General features: G+C 36.4%; 1 protein-coding gene across 1 annotated transcript in view; it reads left to right on the top strand.

The window, feature by feature from the left end:
* LOC136038738 (uncharacterized) overlaps window positions 1-26,183 on the top strand; it is a 126,089-nt gene that overhangs the window by 3,921 nt on the left and 95,985 nt on the right. Inside the window, exon 2 of the mRNA XM_065722098.1 lies at window positions 25,222-25,407. Coding sequence (XP_065578170.1) covers window positions 25,264-25,407 — 144 coding nt within the window. The 5' untranslated portion in view covers window positions 25,222-25,263. The remainder of the gene's footprint in view (window positions 1-25,221; window positions 25,408-26,183) is intronic.

Raw genomic sequence — 26,183 nt, forward strand, 5'->3', positions numbered from 1 at the left:
ACGTGTTATGAAAGCAAATCATTAATTGCAAATCAAATCCTTTGCTGCATGACAAGAACTTTACAGCCAAGTGGCCTACATTATTTATTTATTTCATTTAAATTTTTCATATTTTTGTTTTAATTATCCTTTCTATCTCGCCTCGAGTTTTTTCTTTCTATCTATATTTCTTCCGACTCGAAATAGAGTGGTCTCTCGAATGATGGAATGCTTGCCGAAGACTGCACGTGGCCCTTGGATAACATGCATGCCACATATCATCATATTTCTACTATTTTATTAGTCATATTTACAAATTATTCCAGGTTAAGGAGTCTGCTGCCACGTTCCGTTCAAAAATATCTTATGACATACATTCATGGTCAGTTAATTAATGTTAATGACAATGAATTATGTCAAATAAATTTAACAGCTACAGCAAAATGTTATTGCAAATCTGAACTCCGTTAGAGTATAAATCTTATGCGTTGCTGCAGCACTGGAAGTCCAATGCATGGTTTGAACACGATTAATAAGCTATGAAAGGGTGACGAAGAAAAGTGCAACCGCGTTTTTTTATTGGACAATAAATTTTTAAAGTAAAAATAATGGGTTTTGGCGATCAGATACGTTCGTATAAGTTTATTTGTGGGAGGGGTGTAAACATTATTACAACCAGCAAAAAACACCCCTAAACACAATCCCTACTAGAAGAAATTTTTTGTGAGTAATAATGTTTTATGAAATAAATTTCAAACATAAAACCCGTCAGTTTCGTTCTAGAGCAAAAATTATATTTTACAGAGGAGGTTTGGTCTTAAAAAGGATGGGGACTCTCCTTGGGCATGCATGGGGGGGGGGTACCGGTGAGTAATCCCTCTCCCACTTTCCTATTAAGTCTAAATTCTACCACTTTTTATATAGGCCTAATTTCCGTACAGTTCCATTACTCCACTCCCACTGCACAAAAAAGGTTTGTGTGTATGCGTATCTAGACAAGACCAATAATGATTAGACTTAGCGAATCGTTATAATTTATTGCTTCCCAAAAGCTATATGAAGTGGGTGTTGTCATATACCTAATTACATTATATGAGCTTGGTGGTCCGTTTATCTTTGCTACATAAACGGATCGAATAGTAGCTGATTAGATTACTAGTTGTGATTAACGTGAAAACTTATTAACAGGGCTTGTATTTAGCAAATGGTTATCAATAAGCACTTAGAAGTAGTTATAATATATAATAAGCAATATATAATAGACAATTTTTTTTTATCGTTGGGTTCTTTTTATCGGCAATACTATTGTCAAATCGATACAGAGGCCAACAATGATTTTGGTATCCAGATTTTGGAAAGCGATTTTCTATTAATTCTATGTCCTAAGGTAAATTATGTCACTGATCTTTGCCTATTAGCTCGAATTTTTTAAGCTATATCATTTAACGAATTTCACGGGATTTTGGAAACATTGCATAGCTATCATCTGTTTTATAAAGAAAATAACGAAACAGTCATCAATTAAGCTAACTCTCAAAAGCGCCCCCTTAATTTGGAAAACACCTTTTTTTTGCATCTTCATTACAGGAGAAGTCCCTCCCCTACATTTTCGTGAATTGACACCCTAAGCCCAGACTTTTCGTTTGATCTCTTTCATGAATTTACGAAGTCAGTGTCTAACCGGCTGGCTTATTTGTGGGCCATCAAATATTCTTGCTTTAATTCTTTCCGTACTCAATTGAGGCATTTCCCCTCCTATGTATATATATATATATATATATATATATATATATATATATATATATATATATATATATATATATATATATATATATATATATATATATATATATATATATATATATATATATATATATATATGCAAAGCATGATCCAATCTTATCAAGAGCCTTAACAAGCTACTTTATTAAACCCAGCTGGATATGCAGTGGAGGAAAGATGATTTTCTCTCATGGAATTAAAGATACGCTGATGAAAATTTCCCCCAATATTTATGTTTTCTTTTCTAGTCCACTCTTTTTTAGCCTATAGATTTATTTTGCCTCAACTATCCAATAAACACTATAAAGAAACATAGTTTGTGTGATCGCTTTAAGATCTAAAGAGAAAATTGATCAGTCTGAAGTCTACAAAAATTACCTGTAGCTATTCAGGATATTTATTTTCTCCTAAACCAAATCTATGCTCTAGTATTCTTCCTTCGTTTTCGTTGAGTCCACAGGCACCAATTCATAAAATGCTGAGGTAGGGCAAGGATTTTTTGGGGTAAAACACAAGTTAGAACCTTTACATGTTCTACCTTACTGTAATTGTTTGTTTTTTATGGCACTTGGTATTTTCCAAGTGACATATAGCAATCACAAATTCTGTCGGTCTGTCGGTCTGTCTGTCCCGGTTTTGCTAGTTTAGGTACTTCCAGATAAGCTAGGACGATGAAATTTAGCAGGGGTATCAGGGACCAAGCCAGATTAAATTAGAAATAGTCGTTTCTCCGATTCGACCATATGGGAGGGAGTGGGGGGACGGTTAATTCGGAAAAATTAGAAAAAAATGAACATTTTTAACTTACGAACGGGTGTGGGATCTTAATGAAATTTGATATTTAGAAGGATATCTTGTCTCAGAGCTCAAATTTTAAATCTCGATCGGACCAATGAGACATTGGGGAGAGTTGGAGGGGGAAACCTAAAATCTTGGAAAACGCTTAGAGTGGAGGGATGAGGATGAAACTTGGTGGGAAAAATAATCAAAAGTCCTAGATACGTGATTGACATAACTGGAACGGATCTGTTCTCTTTGGGGGAGTTGGGGGGGTAATTCTGAAAAGTTAGAAAAAATGAGGTATTTTTAACTTACGAAGGAGTGATCAAATCTTAACGAAATTTCATATTTAGAAGGACCTTGTAACTCAGATCTCTTATTTTAAATCCCGACTAGATCCAGTATCATTACGGGGGAGTGGGGGGGAGACCGGAAATCTTGGAAAACACTTAGAGTGGAGATCAGGATGAAACTTGGTGAGAAGAATAATCAGAAGTCCAAGATACGTGACTGACATAACCGGACCGAATCCGCTCTCTTTGGGGGTGGGGGGGGGGGTTAATTCGGAAAAATTAGAAAAAACGAGGTATTTGTTACTTACGAACGGTGATCAGATCTTAATGAAATTTGACATTTAGAAGGATCTTGTGCTTCAAAGTTCTTATTTTAAATCCCGACCAGATCCAGTGACATTGGGGGAGTTGGGTTGGGGAAACCGGAAATCTGGGAAACTTGAAAATTGAGGTATTTATATCTTACGAATGGGTGATCGATCTTAATGAAACTTGATATATAGAAATGTCTTATGTCTCAGAGGCTCCATGGTCAATTCGAATCGGATCCGGGGACATAGGGGGTTGGAGGGGGGAAACAGAAATCATGGAAACCGAAAATCTTGGAAAACGCTTAAAGTGAAGAAATCGGGATGAAACTTGATCGGAAGAATAAGCTCAAGTTCTAGATACGTGATTGACATAATTGGAACGGATCCACTCTCTTTGGGGGAGATTTCCAGTGCTTTGGCGAATTTGAGTTTGGAGCTTCTGGATGTGCTGCGACCAGAAAAATTGGTAGGCGTGTCAGGGACCTGCACAAATCGAAATGATAACAGTCGTTTCCCCGATTAGACATCTGGGGGCTGGAGAGAGAGGAAAAATTTTAACTTAGGACTGGGTGATTGGATCGTAATGACAGTTGATATTTAGAAGGACCTCGTGTCTCAGAGCTCTTATTTTAAAGCCCAACCGTTTCTGGCGATATTGGGGGAGTTAGAGGGGGAAACGGGAAATCTTGAAAATGCTTAGAGTGGAGAGAACGGGATGAAACTTGGTGGGAAGAATAATCACAAGTCCTAGATACGTGATTGACATAACCGGACTGAATCCGCTCTCTTTGGGGGATTTGGGGAGGGGTGTTTAATTCTGGAAAGTTAGAAAAACTGAGGTATTTTTTTACTTAAGAACGGGTGATCAGATCTTAATGAAATTTGATATTTAGAAGGAAATCATATCGCAGAGCTATTATTTTGAATACCGACCAGAACTGGTTACATTGGGGGGAGTTGGAGGGAGAAACCGGAAATCTTGGAAAACGCTTAGAGTGGAGAGATCGGGATGAAATTTGGTGTGTAGAATAAGAGCAAATGTCGTAGATATTTGATTTACGTAACTTAACTGGATCCGCTCCCTTTGGGGGAGTTAGGGGGGTCCAGTGCTTTGACGAGTTCGGTGCTTTTGGACGTGCTAGGACGATGAAAATTGGTAGGCATGTCAAGGACCTGCACAAATTGATTTGATAAAGTCGTTTTACCCGATTTAACCATCTAGGGGGCTTAAGGAAGAGGAAAAAATTGAAAAAAATGATGTATTTTTAACTTACGAGTAGGTGATCGGATCTTAATGAATTTTGATATTTAGAAGGACCTCGTGTCTCAGAGCTCTTATTTTAAATCCCTATCGCTATTAAGCCTCTGATTTTCCTTTTAAATCAATCTATTGATTCTTAGAATTTGGCTAGAGCCCATGCCATATGAGCTCTTGGCTCTTCCAACCTTGTCACAAGTGCCAAATGAGCTCTTAGCTCTTGTTTTTCAATGAAAACACCAAAACATTTAGTTTTCAAAATCTAGGGGGGGGGGGTAACTTTTCTTTCATTGATTTCAAGTTGGTTTTCGTTGTTTGATTCAGTGTCTTTTTTCCTCTCGTACAGTTCACTTAAGAAGGCTAGATTTTGTTGTTGTTTCTTCTTTGTTCCTTTTTTTTCTTTTTCCTCTTTCTTATTTTTTTGAGCACTGAGGATGACTTGGCGGAGGTCCTTGTCGAAATATTTGCTTGTTTTTCATATTTTGCTACTGGCTGATAAAATCCTCGTTTTTCACCTATTTCATTTTTCTCTTTTCTTTTATTATTTCCTTTCTTTGTTTTCATATGTCATGCATAGCCAGTATGGTCTCAGAACGTATTTATATGCTAAAGATCCTTCTCTTATTAATTTCCCTTTCTCGCACCTCTTGTTTCAGTCTATTATACAAACTTTGAATGGAATAAAAGAAGCTTTTATGTAATATTTGACGGTGGGTAAAACGAATTAAACACGTATTTGCAAGGACACTGAAAACCTAATTGAAAGGATTTAAGGTGTGCTAAGCATAAGGGACAAAACTTTTTTTTTACCATCAAATTTTCCAAAAAAAGTACAGTTTTGTTCAATTTTGCTTCAAACTTAATATGTCTAAATGTTGCCCAAAGCAAAGAGTAGGTTCGCGCCCATATTCCAAAGTGATGTATATAGCTAATAGACTTATCTGAAAACACTGAAGTTTTCTTTAAAAATTTTGACTTCTCTGGCCTTTTGAAAGGAAAACAAACCAGAATCACTGCAATCTAGCTTATCAAAATTGTCGAAATTATTTTAGTTTTCAAATCTACAGTATTCTTAGATACAGGGTGACCCAAAAAGATCCGTACCCATGAAAATTTCAATTATGGTTTTGATTAAAAAGCTATTTATTTCAAATTACGACCACACGTTATTCAGTTTATGGAAGACCATTCACCGGAGTTTCAGCCATTTCTATTATATTTTAGTCAATGTATGGCTTTCCCAAGATGTGTTCCAAATGTCCACCATTTCGTTGCAAGCAAACTTGTACTCGTCTGGCAAAGTTTTGAATCACTTTTCTATATTCCTCTTTCGTGATGGCTCTTATTTTTGCTGTGATGGCAGCTTTCAGCTCTTCAGTTGTTTGTGGATTTCCCTGGTATACATTGTCTTTGAGGAAACCCCACAGATAAAAATCTGGGGGGTTAAGATCTGGTGAGTGCGGGGCCCATTCCACACCGCATCTTCTGCTTATGAGTCTCTCTTCAAACCTCTGCCTCAACCAAGAAATAGTTTCGTTGGCTGTATAAGGTGTGGCCCCGTCTTGCTGAAACCATTGTGAAGCTCTCACAATCCCTTCCCGGCGTCCCAGCGATACCCGTTACTTGTTCAGAACAGCTATGTAGCGCTCCTTGTTGACTGTCTGGGATCGGCCGTTATTATCTTCGCACCAAAAAGGCCCGATGATCCCGTGCTTGCTCATGGCCACCCAGGCAGTACATTTAACGGAATGAAGCGGCCTCTGAAGCACTTCTTCTGGAACATTCGAACCCCAAAAAATATTGTTTTTGCTATTGACGTGCCCGGAAAGCAAAAAGTGGCTACATCCGAGAACCAAACGTTCTCAAGAAAGTTTTCATCATTTTCAAGCACATTACAGAACGATTCACACATTGTTACTAGCTTTTCGTTGTCAACATCAGTTAGTTTTTGATTTATTTGAATCTTGTATGGGCATAGGTGCAGATCAGACGTAAGAACACATCGTAGTGACTCCCTTGTCATTCGGAGTTCTTGGCTGCGTCTACGCACTGATTTCCTTGGGCTGTGTCCTACTGAGTCCCTCACTGCAGCAACGTTTTCTTCTGTCCTTGCACTCTTCTTCCTGCCTGAATAAGTTCCCCCTGTGGCTGTAGAACATGGGTCCACCATAGTCCCTTGCTCTCTAAACTTCTTAATCCAACTAACAATCGTTGATTTTGATGGAAAGTTGCGACAATGTAAACGCTTTCGAAGCTGAATCTGTACACTTTGGTATGATTTTGTCGCAAAATAGGTCTCCAGCGTGAATGTCTTTTGCTGATTTACTTCTGAGTAAAATCACTTACTTCTGAGTAAATAAATAAAGAGATTTCATAGTTAACAGTTCTTACACTAGCCGTGTTATTTTTCAATAATGGATCCAAGTTTGTTGCAGACTTTGTTGATGTTTACGCTGATGTTGAGGTTGTATCTATTGCCATACTGCGGACTAATAACATTGTTGTATACTGATGTGGACGTTGACTCGATAGACGTTTTTGCGGACCCAGCCTTAGAAAAAAAAAAATCGTGTATCGGCTTTTATTGTGATGGTTATTGTTCATATTATACAATTTGAAATGTTTAAAAACCTTTATTCAGGTTTTTCAATATTTGTTTTCTCAGGGAAGGAAAGGGATTAGAAAACAGCTTCTGTAGGAGAAAAATGTCAGGTTTTGATTTATTTTGCAGAATTTGATAACATTGACTAAACGATTTTAAATAACTTCGAAGACCACACTGCCTTTCTATGACGAAAGTAAAATAGTTCAAAATAGGGATGAAACCTTTTTATTGACAGTGAATAGATATAAATCTGAATAGATTAACTGTTTGGATCTCGGAATGATTCCTAACACCAGGTACTCCCATTTTTCTAATTTTTTCATTCATTTCATTAAAACCAAAAACTCTTTGTCCTTCCATTTTTTTTTATACAAAAAATAGGATGGTGATTGTTTACAATAACAGACTTGAGCCGTTTTTGTTTATGCCAGAATATCCTATTACTTTCATAGAATGTTTGTTTTTTAAGTTTTGAAGGTGGGAATGGAGAACCAAAAAATGAACATTAAAATTCTTTCACAGGTATTTATCTTTTATTTTCCATTGCATCTCAAAATAAATTGACTGGAAGACAAGCGTTCAATCATAATCTCAAGAGTTGGAAACTTTTCATAATTTTTGAAATACCTTGTTTCCTGATTAGTAATGTGATGGACTCAGTCATTTGATTAATTAAACGGTAATTTTTGATGCGATGAAGTGTTTTTTTTTTGTTGTTTTTTTTTTTTAAATTGGCATTTGTTTTAGAGTTATTGATATTCGAACGAAAGTTTGAGACTGAGTAGCCCAGCCTATCTTTAAGCATTTCAAATCAGTGCATGTGTCGTCTCTGTCGTCGTGGTGGCGTGTTGTTATCTCTTTGAATTTATCTAAAAGACAAATAGGCAATTCGTGTATTTTTATACAACAATTTTTTGGTTTGTGGTCTTCACATCTCCTCTCTGGAATAATCCTCTGGTGCCCATCTAAAATTTTGATTGTATGTACCTATGCTTTAAATTTTAGTCCTAAAATGGTTATTTTATCCGGTTTGTACCGCTTTATTTTTTTCAAGCTATGAATATGGACCCTAGACGCGATAGGTGCGAATACTGGTTCGTTTCGACGAGTCCCCATTTGTTCATTATAATCAACAGTTGCATAATCTTTAGAATAGTGTTATCTTTTACGGCAAATAACTACTAGAAATTCCAGGTTTTCTTTAAGAAATGCTGCTTTTTAAGATTCATAGAGAAAATATGTCTCTAGTTATATGAATCATTATTGGTAGGCTAGTAACCAGTAATGATGGCTAGGATAAGTGGGCTGGCGGAGGTTTATTTTAATGATAGCGCCGACTGGAATATAGTTAGTCCTTTAGTTTTTTAAACTAAGTTTTTTAAAATAGTTACTCCTTTAGTAAAATATATGAGCATTGAAGTTCGTTACGTAAGTTAATTTGCAAGGTACGTATATTTATTACTAATGAAAACGTTCGTAAATAAAATTAAAAGTTTTAGCGGCCTTTTGAAGTAACCAAAAAATTGGAGTGCGACTTGGCCCCCTTTTTCTCAAAATCGAGAACCGATCAAAACTTCGAGATGTACGGTGAGCCAAAATCAAAACCTGATTAATTTAAAAACGCTGAGAAATTGCATTGAAAAAACTATTTTTTTCAACTGAAAGTAAGGTGCAACATCAAAACTTAAAACGAACAAAAATTATTACGTAAATGAAGGGGTTCGTCCCCTCCTCAATACCTCGCTCTTTACGCTAAAGTATCTTTAGTAATTTCAAAAGAGCTATCTATTCTAATTAAATTCGAACTTTAGTGTAAAGACCGAGGTATTGACGAGGGGGCGAACCCCCTCATATTCGTAATAAAATATACGAATATAGAAGTTCGTTATGTAATTTAATTTGTAGTTTACCTTTATTTATTACTAATAAAAAGGTTCGTAAATAAAATTGAAAGTTAAAGTGACCTTTTAAGTAACAAAAAATGGAGGTTAACTAGGCCCCTCCCCCGCCCCCCTTTTCCCAAAATCGTCAAATCAAAACTTTGAGAAAGCCATTTAGCCAAAAAAGTAAAATTATTATGCAAATTTCATTTTAATTATTCATGTACTGTGACCCAAAGTCAAAACCTGTGTTAATTCAAAAACGATCGGAAATTAATTAAAAAAACAAGTTTCTTAAACTGAAAGTAAGGAACGACAATAAAACTTAAAACGACCAGGAATTATTCAGTATATGAAAGAAGCGGCCCCTCCTCAATGCCCAGTTCTTTACGCTAAAGTTTGACTCTTTCTCATAAAACAAGTCGGTTTTTCAGTACGGAAAGGCAGATTTCAGGTTTCACATAATCTTGTGTTGCTACCTTAAAAAGGAATATTAAGCGAGAGTAAGCCAAGTAAAAAAGTGGAGACTTGTTTTTATGCGAATAAAAAGGTTGGGCGGCTTAAAAATCAAAACACCTGGGTTTTTATCTATATGGCTGGTTTCAATATAATATGAGGCTTATAATTTGGCTCACCTTATGGTGCCTTTTCAATATTTTAAATCGATGCAAAAACACAGTGAATGTAAAAGAGGGCTTAATTTTCGACAGCATCAAAAGAGCATTATTTTATGGATGTGCCTTTTGTCTTCGCTGTTTTCAATGGAGTAAAAAACAGACTCTCGGCATAAAAGGATGATTAAATGCTAAAATAGGAAACTAGGACAGCTGAAAATATGGATATAAGGCCAAAATGATGTGTTTATTCTGGGTTCCAAGGAAACAATTCTGGAATGTTATTCTGGAAACAATTCTGGAATATCTTGAAATCCTAAATTCGAGTTCCTTTTTATCTATAAAATTTTTGATGTTGAACAGGTTTTTTTGGAATTTTCTCGAAATTCGTTTGTATATGAAGCTGTGGCTTAGGAAAAGAATGGAAAAATCTGGCTTTTTCCAAAAATCTGTCTTCCAATTCACATGTGGGTGGAGGAGGAGGTTTTCGTGAATCTTATCATGTGAATATATACCAGAATCGGTTGCCAAATCTCTAACGAAGCTTAAAATCGGAAGCAATAGTTAGCGCCTTATTTGTGTAAGTCTGTACGTAATTGGACCTCTGTGGGGGCTCATGCATTCGAGCATCCTTGTTATCAGAATATCTATATGAAGAACTTTTTGAATATCAACCAAACAATACGGAAAGTAAAGTCAAGTGTGTTAGTAATGTCTTTCGGGAATCTATGCCTGATCTAAACTTTGAGGAGGAGGAGGGGGATGGGGAGTGTTCTAGGCTATTGTCGCCAGCTAGAAAGAGTAGTGATCGAATTTCAATCGAACTTGGTAATAAGTAAGAATTAGATAGCCTTTTTAAGGTAGTCACCTGACTCAACCTCTGCAGTGGAGGATGAGAACTCTAAAATCTCTAGTCGTTAGCCTAATTACTAGGGAAAGACGTTGGAATTCAAGCGAATCTTGGTTCAGGGTGCAAGTGCTCGATACAAGGTCTAAGAGAGACGGGTTCTATTGTGTTCATCGGATGTGTGAAAATGGCTCATCATCTCTTAATTTAATGTCTTAGCAGTTAGTAGTTTGGGTTTTAGTTGCACTTTAACAGGGTTTTGAGTCTGATGCGGTTGCTTATAAAAAATTTTCTGTTACAACAAAGTAACGCAAGAGCGTCTATACCTTTTATTTATTTTTTTGTTAATGTGTGTCTTTATATCTGTGTCCGTCTTACGGACAGTCCGTAGTCGGAGGATGTCATCTAAGAGGATCTCAGGAACTTTAAGGATACAAAAGACTATAAAAAGCTGTCTTGATCGTTTTATCCTTCGTCCGTGTAGCCTACATAACACTTAAATCAGAGTTGTCTAATCCCAAGGCAAACGAGAAACCTAAAATGACCGTCGAAATTTTCCCCTGTAAGTCATATGCGTATATATTGCTCCGCAACAGTGACCTCTGGATCAGCAGTTACTGCAAGACTTTGTGTGGTCTTATTTTCCGAGGCCTAGTTCTTTTTTCTTTTTTACTTTGTATTAATTCTTATAAGTTTTGTTTGCTAAAATCGATTCTTACTAGCCACAGTCTCAACCTCACAGAAGGTAACAGTCTCATATCCTTACATTTTTGCTATATGAACAAAATTCTACTTTTAAGCGAAACATGATAAACAGGCAACGCTTTTATTATTTCAGTTTTTATGGCACTTGGTATTAACCAAGTGACGTATAGCAATCGCAAACTCTGTCGGTCTGTCGGTCTGTCTGTCGGTCCCGGTTTTGCTACTTTAGCCACTTCCAGGTAAGCTAGGACGATGAAATTTGGCAAGCGTATCAGGGACCGGACCAGATTAAATTAGAAATAGTCCTTTTCCCGATTTGACCATCTGGGGGAGAGTGGGGGCCCGTTAATTCGGAAAAAATAGAAAAATTGAAGTATTTTTAACGATTTTTTTTTTGAAATATTTTTACGAACGATTGATCAGATCTTAACGAAATTTGATGTTTGGAAGGATATCGTGTCTTAAAGCTGTTATTTTAAATCCTGAGCGGATCCGGTGACATTGGGGGGGGGGGGTTGGGAGGGGGAAACCTAAAATCTTGGGAAACACTTAGAGTGGAGATCGGGACGAAACTTGGTGGGAAAAATAAGCACAAGTCCTAGATACATGATTGAAATAACCGGAACGGATCAGCTCTCTTTGGGGTATTGGGGGGGGGTTAATCCTGAAAAATTAGAAAAAATGAGGTATTTTTAACTTACGAACGGGTGATCGGATCTCAATGCAGTTTGATATTTAGAAGGATATCGTGTCTCAGAGCTCTTATTTTAAATCCCGACTAGAACTGACGACATTGGGGGGGGGGCGGAGTTGGGAGAGGGAAACCTAAAATCTTGGAAAACACTTAGAGCGGAGGGATCGGGATGAAACTTGGTGGGGAAAATAAGCAGAAGTCCTAGATACATGATTGACATAACTGAAACGGATCCGTTCTCTTTAGGGTAGTTGGGGGGTTAATTCTGAAAAAATTAGAAAAAATGAGGCATTTTTAACTTACGAAGGAGTGATCGGATCTTCATGAAACTTCATATTTAGAAGGACCTCGTAACTCAGATCTCTTATTTTAAATCTCAACCGGATCCAAAGTCATTGGGAGGGCAGTTGGGGGGATCGGAAATCTTAGAAAATACTTAAAGCGGAGAGATCAGGATGAAACTGGATGGGAAGAATTCAAACCTGTCTAAGATACGTGACTGACATAACCGGACCAAATCTGCTCTCTTTGGTGGAGTTGGGGGCGAGGGTAATTTTGAAAATTGAGGTATTTGTAACTTACGAAAGGGTGACCAGATCTTAATGAAATTTGATATTTAGAAGGAATTCGTGTCTCAGAGCTCTTATTTCAAATCCCGACCAGATCTTTTGACATTGGGGAGAGTTGGAGGGGGAAATCTTGGAAAACACTTGGGGTGGAGGAATCGGGATGAAGCTTGGTGGATAGAGTAAATAAATGTCCTTGATACGTGATTGACGTAACCGTAGTGAATTCGCTCTTTTCCGGGGATTTGGAGGAGGGGATTAGTGATTTGGCGAGTTTGGTGCTTCTGGATGTTCTAGGACGATGAAAATTGGTAGGCGTGTCAGGGAGGTGCACAAATTGACTTGATAAAGTCGTTTTCCCAGATTTGATCATCTGGGGAGGGGGGCTAAAGGGAGAGGAAAAATTAGAAAAAAATTAGGTATTTATAACTTACGAGTGGGTGATCGGATCTTAGTGAATTTTGATATTTAGAAGGACATCGTGACTCAGAGCTGTTATTTTAAACCCTGGCCGGCATTAAGCCTTTGATTTTCCTTTTAAATCAATCTATTGATTCTTAGAATTTTGCTAGAGCTGATGCCATATGATTTCTTGGCTCTTGGCCCTTCCGACTCGTCACAAGTGCAATATGAGCTCTTAGCTCTTGTTTGGTAGAGTATGGGCTTGGCTCTCTTGGATACTAAACTTTTTAGATTAGAGAACATATTTGTGCGCGTAATTTTGGAAAAGAGTGAAGGGGAACGGAGTTATGCACTTAAAAGAAGAATTTTGTCATTTTTCCTTAGGAGGGTGGAGTACTTCAGACCAATGTCAAGAGAGCTTCCCTCCACTTCTATGATCATCAACACGATCATTTATTTACTCAGAATACGGGGAAAACAATTCATTGCCATAAACAAAATGAAATAATCTTTCGGTATTTGAAATCCTTCGTCTGTTTTTTTTTTTACGCCATAGCAAACCCCCAATTAGCCTTAGTGGTATGTAATATAAGGATCAAAAGAATCAATTTCCACCCTTTGGCGTAGTTGGCAAGGATTTTTCTTTTTTCTCATGCAGTCGACTCTTTTTCTTCTCACACGAATTATTAATCCTTGATATAAATGTCGATAATACTTAAATCCTGTTTATTGTGGGAACTCAAAAAGACTCGACACATCTATATTGTAGGCGCCTCGGTGAAATTGGGTGATGACACTTTCAATGCTTAACTCTGGACCAGTAAAAGGGTAGGGACAGTAAGGAAAATGGTGTGAATCCTCTCTTAAGTAAATAAGATTATTGATATCGTATTTATTTTGATTCATTAATAACTTGACAATTAGTATATACATTTTATGTTCAAAACTGGTCATACCCCTTGCATTGCTAAAATGAAAAATTTCTTCAGTAAAATTTTCTTGAAAAGTGTGGCTTGTTTGTGACCAACATTTGGGATATTTGCCAATTAGTTACAATTAAATTTAAGATAAGAAGTTACCTAAAACTCACCTTACCACTTATCAAGTACAGGCAATCTTGCTTTATTTTCGGTGGATCAGAATGTTTAACAGAGGAGAAGGGGGTTAGATACTTGTGTTTCACGAGATTCGTGCAAAAACTAATCCGCAAAGTTAGCCCAGCAATACTATTTCACTGGAAAATTAAACCAACGCAAAAGTTAACTGAGCAAAAGCAAAATTAAACCCATACAAAATTCAATCAAAATAAAATGTGTTATTTACATTCACGCATGGTGAGGGACCTTAATGGCCGAATCTTCCTTGAACTCCCCATAGTTGCGCATGTGTTTTGCATATAATCCGCCATTTTTTTTAATTCCCCTTACCCTCTCAATTATCTGCTGTGTTCATGCTTGGTTAAATGCAAAAAAAAATGAAGCTCGGTACAACCCTATCCAGGGAATGTTTAAAGCACTGTATATAAATTTAGACAGTGCAATCATTCCATTAGATCATTCCATTAGACCATTAGATTAAAACGAGGCCCGCGTGAATGCCGCACTCTGTTCCGTGTTAATTCATAAATTGTCTTCTGACTAGCATGACTGTACGCCACTGAAATATCGTAGAGATGTTTAATGAATCGACTCAAAACTTTTGATCATATGTATGTGTTTTTTTTATGTAAATTCATTTCGATAACGTCATCGTACGGTGTCATATGGCACTAAAAGTGGCACTTGTCTATGCCATTTCTGTAGTTGAAAGACAAGCGAACACAAAAAGGGTTCTATTATTATTCATATGGTCAAAAATCCTTAACTTGGAGTTTACAACTCTCCTCTTTATTCAACCTCCTTCTCAGCCCGCTTAATAAATGAAAACTTAAAAACGCTCTGAAAAAAACTACCCAATTAAACAAAGTTCATTTACATTCGATTATGGAATAATGCTGATGCGTCTCTTTTGATTCATTTACTCCTCCAGCACTAGAGGGGCACCGAAACATCGTAAAAAGCTTTGGATTTGGACGGATTTGGAGGAGGGGTTCAGTGATTTGGCGAGTTTGGTGCTTCTGGATGTTCTAGGACGATGAAAATTGGTAGGCGTGTCAGGGAGGTACACAAATTGACTTGATAAAGTCGTTTTCCCAGATTTGACCATCTGGGGGGGGGCTAAAGGGAGAGGAAAAATTAGAAAAAATTTAGGTATTTATAACTTACGAGTTTCTGTATTTGAAAGACAAGCGAACACAAAAAGGGTTCTATTATTATTCATATGGTCAAAAATCCTTAGCTTGGAGTTTACAACTCTCCTTTTTATTCAACCTCCTTCTCAGCCCGCTTAATAAATGAAAACTTAAAAACGCTCTGAAAAAACTACCCAATTAAACAAAGTTCATTTACATTCGATTTTGGAATAATGCTGATGCGTCTCTTTTGATTCATTTACTCCTCCAGCACTATAGGGGCACCGAAACATCGTAAAAAGCTGTCTAAGATGTCTTTTGAAAGCAAATGCTTAAATTTATAGCTTAGCATAAATTTGCCTTGACGGCAGCATCGTAAAGTGACATATGGAGCCCAAAATGGGAAATATGTGGACCAAAAATCTTTAACCGAGTGCTTGAAATATCCCTCTCAAATTCTCCCTCTCTTAGTTATAGCAGTAAGCAATAAATAAATAATCGGATTAACGACGCTTCTTGGCAATTAAGGTCCTTGTGTAGGTACAGCCAGGTTCGATCTCTGGGTTCCGTATTGCCAAGCTAAGGTGAAACCCACTACGTCACTACAGGACATTCCTGTTGTAAGTAAATGTTTAAAAAATGAGTTTAAAAATGCCTAATGCCTTCACTTAAATTCAAAACTTTTGCATGAACAATAATAAATGATGTTTATGTTTATCCTAACAGTAAATTACAAGAACCTTTTTAGGAACTTCAAAAATCGCTTGAAAACATGTTGTGACTATTCTATTTTCCTTTTTTCTCCTGCGATAGTGGGGCACTGGGACATCGAAGGAGCGTCGAAATGTGCAGCAAAGAAAACATTTTAAAATAATGGTTTTATTTCCTCCACCCCGTCAAGGCGTGCATGAATTGGTCACTGGTTTTTATGTCTTAAAAAAACTGAAAAAAAACTAATCTAACCGGATATCACATTCATTTGCAAGCATATAAATATTCATTACGGCTATGGTGGTAGGGTAGCTTACCTTAAAATCATTTGCGAACTTCAGCGCCGGTTGGCTGTCACGAAGGCAAAGGGCTCATCAGCGAATTCTTCCAGGGAGCTAGCTATCATCTAGAGCCGCCGAAAATTTGTGATTTCACTTTGAGATTTTATTGAAAAGACATCGTAATTTTAGTTTACATTCTATCAGGTTACTTTGTCAATCAAAGCAGGTGACACCACATTGAACTCCCAAAGTAGTTTTCTGTCATTTATTTGGATGTCTTATCCAAGCTTTATAAGTTATGGGATGACCGCCAAACCAATTCTAAATAGTTTGGCCACGCAAACTGAAAAAAATTAGAGGCCAAGATAGAGGGATCTCTTACGGTTACGGTCTTATCAGCTTAGGTATGTGGGACGAAAGCTGCTACAAGACTGGCCTTAAAATAAGTTTACGTGTACCGGGTATTATTTATAGTCCTTAAACGGAAAAGTTCCGAACTTTCGATCTCAGGGGCTCAGAGAGATAGTTCTATTCTCTGCATGCCCAGCGATGTTGAATGATTTCTGTAAGAAGTTTACCTTCGGAGCTAGGACAGTTTCGTTTTGCTTCTTGTTTACACTATTTAGTAAACTTGAACGAAACTTGATTTCGTTTTTTTTTCTGAGAATTACAGCAAATTTCGCAAACTCTTGAAGAACTTTCCTCTATGCTCTATTTCCATGCTGTCGTTTCTGTTTTTGTTATTCATTTCAGAGCTACAAACTGCTAATCGAGATTAAAAAAAATATACATATAGAGTATGAATTCAGTAGTGTTGATCCATGATGCAATGCACATTGAGATCTTGCTAATTATTCCAACATGATCCATTAGAATATTTCTAGACGCTAAGTCGACAAGTGAAAATGTCATTATTATTAATCTATTCAAATAATGTGCACCTTCTTTTTGAAAGTTACGATGAGTGAAGATTTCTAGATAGTACTCTTCATTTTCAACAGAACACTAAATTTCTTACAACACTCATGTAAACTTTCATGGGACACAACGTATCCAGGATTTTTTTTTGGGGGGGGCTACAAAGACACTTTAAAAAGTGCATCAAAAATCTGTTTATATTCATTTTGTTACGTTTTTAAGAGTTGGACAAACATTTCAGGGGGGCAAACCCCCTATTCCCCTAGATATGGCCTTGGTGGGACAGTTTAGTTTTTCAGCTGGCTAATTCCTATGTGCTTTTAAATTTCGATTCTCCTTATTTACCTCAGTAAAAAAAATAATTAAATTCACACAAAATATAATTTACCATTGTATGACAAAACAAATAATAGTTTTCTTTCATTTTTGTCATATTTAATTGGGTTATCTACTGTAGGGGAGAAACACTGGGTACGTTGATTAATTAAAATGTCAAGTCACGCTTTTCACCTTTAGGCCAAGTGTCAGGTTTCAACTTAAAACAGACAAACAATACGGTAGCGGAAACAGTAAAACCATAAGACATGACGCCATAAGAACTTTAACAGTTCTTTCACATTACGCCGTAGAATCTTTCACGCGAGCATAACTTAAGAATTTGCGTTAGTATATCTAATCTTACGGAACAAATTTTGTCTGTAGCGTAGGCAGTGCTAAGTAGACTCTAGCTTTACTTAGGATTTCACGTTGCGTCAGTTTATGGTAAGCTACGGAAAAATCAATAGCCATAAGTCAAGGACAGCATCGATGGCTGTTTTCTACAAGTACATAAATTCACCTCCTTCTGTAAAGCTTTCTTGTGCCCCCCCCTCCATTGTTCAACCGACACGAAGGTAGACAGTTCGGTCCACAACAGCTTCGTTTGATGTTGTACTTTGATTTGGAATGATCTTCCTAGATTCGTATTCCCTAAAAGTTTCCCTGTTGACTACTTCAAGCGAAGATTCAATAGTAATCTAAAACTACATGACTGAGTGATCTCAAAGACTAGCGGCAAATTGAATATTAAAAAAAAACAAGGCGCTGCGATTTTAGGAACAGTAGCAAACAAGTAACAAAACTCAATGTGTGATTGAAGAATATAAAAGTTAGTAAACGTATCCTATAAAGCCTTTCACGCTGGATCAGACCTTGAATCTTTATTTTCATTTTCAGTTTTTCTCTTTGAATAGTTCGTCAATGAAGATTGGGACGATTTTAGACGATGATTATGATGGTTTTATGAATTTTTGCGTTGGCCTGATATGAAAGCACTTGTTTCAGTGTGGAACATTACACATAACATATTTCAATTTAACCACTTAGCATAGAAAATCACGTACGTAGTGTGAAAGCTGCTTAAGAAGACCCATGTCTGTCTCTGAATATTACTGCTTCTTATAGATGGTGGAATAAAAGAAAAATAAATAAATAATCTACTGCCACGAAGCTAACGTATTGGTTTAAGGATTTAAGTAGCAGTGAGCAGTGGCGTCAATGTGGGGAGGGGGCCCCACGTCTTTAGGTTTATCATTTCTAGTCGTTCTAGCTGATTGTTTGGACCACTAGGCTTTCAATCTTGTGTTCCCCAAGACAAGAAGGTTCACGTCCTGACGTTATCGATTATTTGTTGTGGGACGGGGGTCAGTGTTTTGACCCTGTAAGCTTAGCCAGAATTTTGATACAAATAGATACATCAAAAGAATCGAATTTTTATGCTGACTTCAAATATATAAGTTCCATCAAGTTTAGTCTTACTCATCAAAAGTTACGAGCCTGAGAATACTTGCGATATTTTCACAAAAGGGTGAAACACCCCCTAAAAGTCATAGAATCTTAATGAAAATCACACCATCAAATTCAGTGTATCAGAGAACGTACTGTAGTGGTTTCAAGCTTCTATCTGCAAAAATACGGAATTTTGTACTTTTTGCCCGAAGAAAGATTTGATGCGTGTTTTTTCTTTTTTTTCTAGGGGTGATCGTATCGACCCAGTGAGCCTAGAATATCGCGAGAGGGCTCATTTTAACGGAAATTAAAAGTTTTAGTGCCCCCCTTTAAATGACAAACAAATGGGAGGGCAACTATGCCCCCTCCCACGCTCATTTTTTCCCAAAGTCGCCTGATCAAAATTTTGAGATAGGTATTTTGTTCAGAATAGTCGAAAAATTTATTAAATATCTCTTTGACGACGACTTAATCCCCCACAGCCCCCGGAGGAAGGGCTGCAAGTTGCGAACTTTGCCCATTGTTTACATATAGTATTGGTTATTGGGAAAGTATACATACGTTTTCAGGGAGATTTTTTTCTGGTGGAGGGGGAAAGAGGAGAAAGTTACGTGGGTGGATCTTTCCATGGATAGATTCTTCCTTGGGGAAGGAATTTTCTATGAAGGGGTGCCGGATTTTCAAATATTATTTAAAAAAAAACGATCAGAAATTAAATAAAAAACAAGTCTTTTCAAGTGAAAGTAAGGAGCAACATTAAAACTTAAAACGAACACAAAATTATGACGTATATGAGGGGGTTCACACACTCGTCAATGCCTCGCTCTTTACGCTAAGTTTTTTTTTAGTACTTTCAAAAGAGCTATTTATTGTAATTAAACCCTTGGTGGTTCAGGGTTCATTTTTAAAGAATTGGAACAAAATTCGAGCTTTAGGATAAAGAGCGAGGTATTAACGAGGGGCGAAACCCCTCATATACGTAATAATCTCTGTTCTTTTTAAGTTTTAATGTTGCTCCCTACTTTCAGTTGAAAAAATTTGTCTTTTTTATTTCAAATTAAGGACTCAACCTTATCCAAACATAGCAAGACTATAAGAGAACACTGAATGACCGTACATAGACTTTGTCAGAGTTTCAAACTGGCTTTTATTTTTTATTTTCATTAACCCAAACTTCTTATATTCGAATTTCCCGAGGCATTCGAAAGCTATTGATAAATTGTTAAAGGTTTGTTCAATGAATACCAGAATCGCGTCGAATTCGTTCGGGTAAATTCAGTTTACCCCTCTCTAAAAGGGTTAGTTTACCCCTTTCTTTGTTGTTGACCGGGACGCCCAGGATTGTATCAGCTATCTGTCGCATGTCAGGGTCTACTGCAGTGAACTCTTGACTTTTTGATTTATCAGCCCGTGCTATCAACAGGGATTTGATGACAAGCCTATGAAGTTAATCCGTTTTCTAGACATCTTTATCAGAGAGACAAAATACCTGTGCTGTCCTCCTCGTGTTGAAGGTAGTCATAGTACTTACTTGAGCCAGGAATTTTACATCCGTAAATTTTATCTTGCTTTGAATAATTGGTAATTTTGGTGAAGTGCTGTCTTCAATGTCGCTTTTTCAGCTGAAGTCGGCTGAGTAAAAACAGTTCTTGTAAACAGAATTTGATTATTCCTGAAAAAATACTTCAAGTGCTCTTGATTAGCCTTTTTAGCTTTAAGTCACCAATGGAGACTTGAGCTGCCAGAAAAAGTAAAAAGGTGCGGGCGATATAGCTGAAAATGCCATAATGAAGAACTTGCTTGAAAACGCCTTAACTTGCAGCCAATCACTATCCGAAACCCAATCCAATGATTCTATATAACGTGTAGCTGAGACGTCTCTGAAGATATAACAACCTAAACTGAAAAATTGGTATTTTTTTTCGATAATCAGCAGATCGAAATCCCTCAGGGATGAAGAGGGGCTAAGGGACCAGCCCCCTTACGGAGCTCATTTTTCTGATTTTCAGGGCACTCGTTATTCAAAATATCAAGGCAAAGGGTTTTTTTATTATTGAGCCCTCAGTAAAAGAAAAAAAAACTTTTGCTTTTTATGCCTGAAAGCAAGGATGATTTTTGTTGTAAACATTGCTTCCTGCAGGCTTCGTTAAAAGGCAATAAATTTTATATTTTTGATGCGTCAAATCTATTTTATCTTACTGTTAGGGAATTGAGATGAAACTTCAAAGAGCAATCTTGTTTAGGTGGGAGAGGTGGACAAGGGGATTTAGAATTTGTTTTGGGGTGAAGGGACAGCATTTTGTCTCTCTTTCCCTCACTAAAAAGTATGTGCTATGTTTTTTCTTTTTTATACATTTTTTTTTGTCTTTTATAATAAAGACCAATTCTCAGAAATGGCAAACAGAAATGGCGATGAAGTATTAAATACTAGCACTACTACTACATCTACTATTACTAAAAACAACTCATTGCAGTAACGAGCTGCTTAAGGCCAACACAGCCACGCACTCTCCTCTTCCATCGTAATATATTCAAAGCTTAACTCTTTATCCGCTCCCAAGAAGTTCGAATTTCTTTTAAATCCTTCCTAAATGCTTCTCAACACACTCGGAGACGACCTGCATTTCGTTTAGCCCCGTATGGATGGCCAAAAAGAACAATCGTTGGCAATGTATCATCCTTGATCTGTAAAATGTGCCCTACCCACTTCAATCTTTCTATCATTATAGGCCTAGAGAGTGAAATAGAACTTATTTCTATTCTACATTTTTGACATACGGTCGGTTACAGGTTACCTAAAACTGTTCGTAGACAATTTCTTTGAAAAAAAAAAAAAAAAAAAAAAAAAAAAAACAATAAACAAATCTTCAACTGTCTTCCAAAACACTCATGTTTCAGAACCATAATTGACTACTGCCATTACCGTAGCTTCCAATATCTTAGTCTTGATTCGCAGACTTGTCTTCATATTCTTCCAAACTCATTTTTAACTACAAAAAAAAAAAAAAAAACACTCTGGGCCTGGCTATTCTACGTATTACATCTTAACTGTATCCACCATTATTACTAATGGTACCTACGTAAGTGAAGCTTTCTAATTGATTGACCTTCTCGTTACCCCACATCACTTTTTCACTTTTATTCACTTTTATCACTTTTACACTTTTACTCACTTTTACACTATCTTTAACTGAGAAAAGTCGGACTGACTACTCCCTCTCGATTTATTTACATGCCAGTACAATATTTTACTATTATGCCGTCTAGCTTCATCTTCCAGATCCTCGGCAATTTTATCCATGGCCTCCACTTCAACACCTCCTTAGTTCATATTTTAATGCTTTCTCCACTTTCTTTGCATTCCTTTTGTTTTCATATGATTTATCACTTAGATAATTCTTGTACAGCCCCCTTCTCCTCTGTCAAACATTTTTTTTTACTAATATTCCTAGCTGCAGTCTTAATTGTCTTCCCTAAGACATCATCAGCAACTTCACAAATTGTTTATATTAAAGCAAACGAGTTTGGAAAGTGGCTGTGCCAAACATCTAATTCTTCTTCTCTCGTATTTAATTAAATTTTTCAAACAATTTGGTGCCCTTATAAAGTTCCTAAACCAATATTTCAGGTGCCAGGCTCCTTACCTGAAATAATAATGAATCGTTTTTATTTATATCTCTAGTCTGAATCACCTTTATTTGCATTATCAGTTGCTTGTCAAAGTTTGTCCTTGCCTATATACAGGAATCTTCAACCTATCAATGTATCATCATGATATTGACATTTATGGTTCTTATAATTATGGACTAAAAGCGTTGATAAAATGTATCCCTAAAATCAAAGAGCAAATGGAAGGGGTTAAAACTTAAAACCGTTTTAGTAACAGCAATAAGAATTTGGAGTCAGCATTTTCTTCATTTATGGTTGATTCGATTTTTAAAACTCGTTGTTATGTATATCAATTAATATAAGCAGTTTGTCAAAAGATTGTTGGAAGCATACGTTCTTCGAAAGTGACACAACTCAATGAAACTGTTTCGTATATGTATTATTCTCTCTTATTCTATCTTTTTTTTCTAATCTTATGTTAATTAATTGGTAAGAGTCTGTGACACCTAACCAGTCACACTTTGGTACATATTTTTATTGAAGAAAAAATGCCCCCCCCCCCTAGATTCCGAAAAGGACATTTTGACCTCACCCTACATTTTCGTGAATTGGCATCCCTCTTTGATCGTTACAAGAGGATATAACCTGTTTTGTCTCAATTTTAGGGGATTGAGTTTAGACTTTTAAATAGAATAGGTGTTTTTGAAAAAAATGGTGGGTGGGTAAGTGGACTTAGAAATTTCGTGATTAGGGGAAGGCGGCAATTTTTTTCTCCGTTCCTCATGTAGCACTCTAATCGGCCCTTCTGCACTTTTTTTTTTGTGCAAGGTATGCTATATATGACTTGAAATATTGGTACATCAAAAGCTGAGCAATTAAAATCGTTCAAGTTATATTGTAGCACATCTCTTTGTTGCTTTGATTGATTAAGTGGTCCTTACGTAGTACACCGAACACACTGTTATTCTTGATCGGCTTAAAACTGATTTTTGTATGTTCACTTGGAGAATATCAGTTTAGCCTAAGTGAGATAAACCACTATGCAAATATATTATAATTAAATACTTGACATAAAGAGTATGTTACGTTATGGACGTATTTAATACAATGCGTTCTGGACGGCCTGCTTTCCATAATTCTCTATTGTAGATTCCATAATTTTGTTACTAAAATCGTATATTTTCATCTTAGTTTTGGTATATTTCATTATGTTTAACATAACTTCACTTCTTGATAATTCGTAAGTACCGATAAAACTGACAGAAGTCGAAATATTAGTATTTTCGAGAAGCCCAGATTTATAAGACACTATTTTTTTTAAGTGCCTAAGAGTCAGTAATTTCTTTATGGATTGGTTATTAGGTGTTAAAGCCAGTATTTTCACTTTTTTCGGAAAACTGTAAGAACCACTATTGAGTAATATAAGCTCCCGTAGGATCGATATTTGAAACAATGTAGTACTTTCCAATAACAAAACTGACCATTTAAAATATTAGAGATTTCTACATTTTTAGTCAAGGATGAAACCCATGATCCAACGTGAGAACAATAAAAGTGAAAACTTTTTCATGTTTTTCCAAATGTGTAGTATGAATATAGGCATATATGTAAGGGGGTAAGGTTCTTCCTGCTCAAACCTCCCAAAATATCCAAGGTGTCGTTGTTCCCCCCATATCTTCTTTATTTTCGTACAATTTGACTTATTTTTGGAGCCTTTACCTTAATCTTCCTCCCCCTCCCCTCTGAAATGTTAGTTCCCTGTAATGAATGTTAGTTCCCAGTAAACCCTGTGTTTATGCATATAAGATCAAGTCTTCTTTGTTGTCATGCTACCTGAAAATCGCGTTTGAGAAGTTCATGGTTAAAAAAAAATGAAGTAATTCTTTACAAGTGTACTTTATTTGGATTCACCAAAATTTCCCAGAACAAATTAGTTGTCTAGTACCAAATTTTGCTGACCTTCATATTATAGATCTGTTTCTATGTTGTAAGCTTTCATAATTTATAAAATACTTAAAATAAGATAAAAATAACCGGTGGAGGTCGGAAGTTTGTTTTGTTCCAATTAATTACTTAAAATTAGATAAAAAAAGAGATCCATCCGAGCTTCCGGAGATAGCACGAATCTCCTACTAAATCAGAATGAATAATAACAGGAAACAAAGCCAAAATTAACTGTCCGTGACTTAATATTTCACAGATCGCTACCTTTGAATCTTTAAATCCATTATTCTTTCTTTCTACTACCCCTAGACAGGATGTTAGCAATGAAGGCTTCCTTCAGATTTTCTTTGGGTAGTTATTTCAGCTGCTTACAAAAGGGGTCGTCGGCTATATTAATATAGTTCACAATCTGATGTCTTAGATCCGCCTGAATACAGACTGTTAGTCGTTTGCATCTATAGAATCGTTATAAGCCAAATTAACACATAATTGAACATGGGTAACCGCAGAAACTCTTCTGGGGGGGGGGCTACAAAACTTTCCAGGGGAAAGTTATAAAACGTGTTTTTTTTCCCTGAGGTGTCAAGTTTTTTCAATATCACCTAATTACCTCCTTTATACATTAATGTAGAAATATTAGTGATGCAGTAGTGAAGGGGGGTAAAATATTAGTCATACACGGCGGTGTATAATTAGAAAGATGAGGTGTTTCTAGTTAGTGAAAAATTTATGTTTGATTTAAATATAAACCCTGCTCCTTAATGTGGTGTAATTAAAGCAATTTTTCTGTTACTAATTGTGCTTGTTACTTTGAGGAGCAGGCACGTACACTAGCATATTTTTTTGGTAGCGCTGTGGCGAATTGGTAAATTTCATCAAATCAGTAAAACAGGGGTATTTTCTACAAACATTATGAAAACTGTGGGGTACATTGTAAGAATTTTTAAACCTGCTAGTTGCCAGTACCCAAGCGTTTCTCACGTACAAACCTATGTAGGTTACTTTCCTGTATTGGCAACTGTCTAAGAAATATTTGTGTTTTCAGATTGGAGGAAAATATGCCAATGTAAGATAGCTGGAGTATAAGATGATCTCATTAACACATCAAAGCAGGCCAAGGACGAAAGATATTAGTGAAATTATTCATAATCGCTCTGACTCAATGGGTCACACAAAAGGTCTTACCAATGAACCTGGACAAAACAACTGTTTCCTTAACAGTGCAGTACAAGTAAGTTATCACTGTTTTTGTTTTTATCAGTTGAGTAATATGCGCTTCTATGTTTTACTGTGCAGACCTACAAATTCTCTGTCCTTCATAAAAATGAAGAACTATGTTCATTGCTGATTCTCATAATTTATTAGTCCTACATTGTACCAAGTACTAGCTCTACAGTAATACATGCAGGTCTTGTCTTTACCGTATTCAGACAGGACAAGATAGAAACGTTGCCTATAATATAGTCGTACTAGCCAAGGAACTAAATTACCTATTTGTCTATTATATAAAACACGCTCGTGAAGCGAAGTTTGGTGACAATAAGATATGATGAAAATAGAATGCTTTATTAGAAAAATTGTGAGTCATTTGTGAACTATTAAATTAGGAGATTCGGTGTCGGCGGACCGTCTCAATGACAAAGAAAAGTTTATTATTAATGCAATTCTTGAGGACACCGGTTAATTTTCTATTACTAGTGATAGAATATAATGTCTCACCATGGATGTTCAAATTAAGATTTGGGATTTGCCAAGGACCACATGCCAAGGACACGAACAGGCAATTACGTTTTTCCAGGATAAGGGGTTGTTGCCTAAAACAAAATACTGCGTCATTGGACACACCATGACTTTGAACTCCTACGAGAAGCAACATTTTTGGAAGTGTAACACTGCGTTCTGGGAGCATATTTCTAAGTTGGAGTTTTCACAATGGAACATCTTTCCAAGTTGTAGTTTTCACAATGGAGCATATTTCCAAGTTTTAGTTCTCATAATGGAACATAT

Source organism: Artemia franciscana, chromosome 18 (genome assembly GCF_032884065.1).
Source record: "Artemia franciscana chromosome 18, ASM3288406v1, whole genome shotgun sequence".
In the NCBI taxonomy this organism is placed as follows: domain Eukaryota; kingdom Metazoa; phylum Arthropoda; class Branchiopoda; order Anostraca; family Artemiidae; genus Artemia; species Artemia franciscana.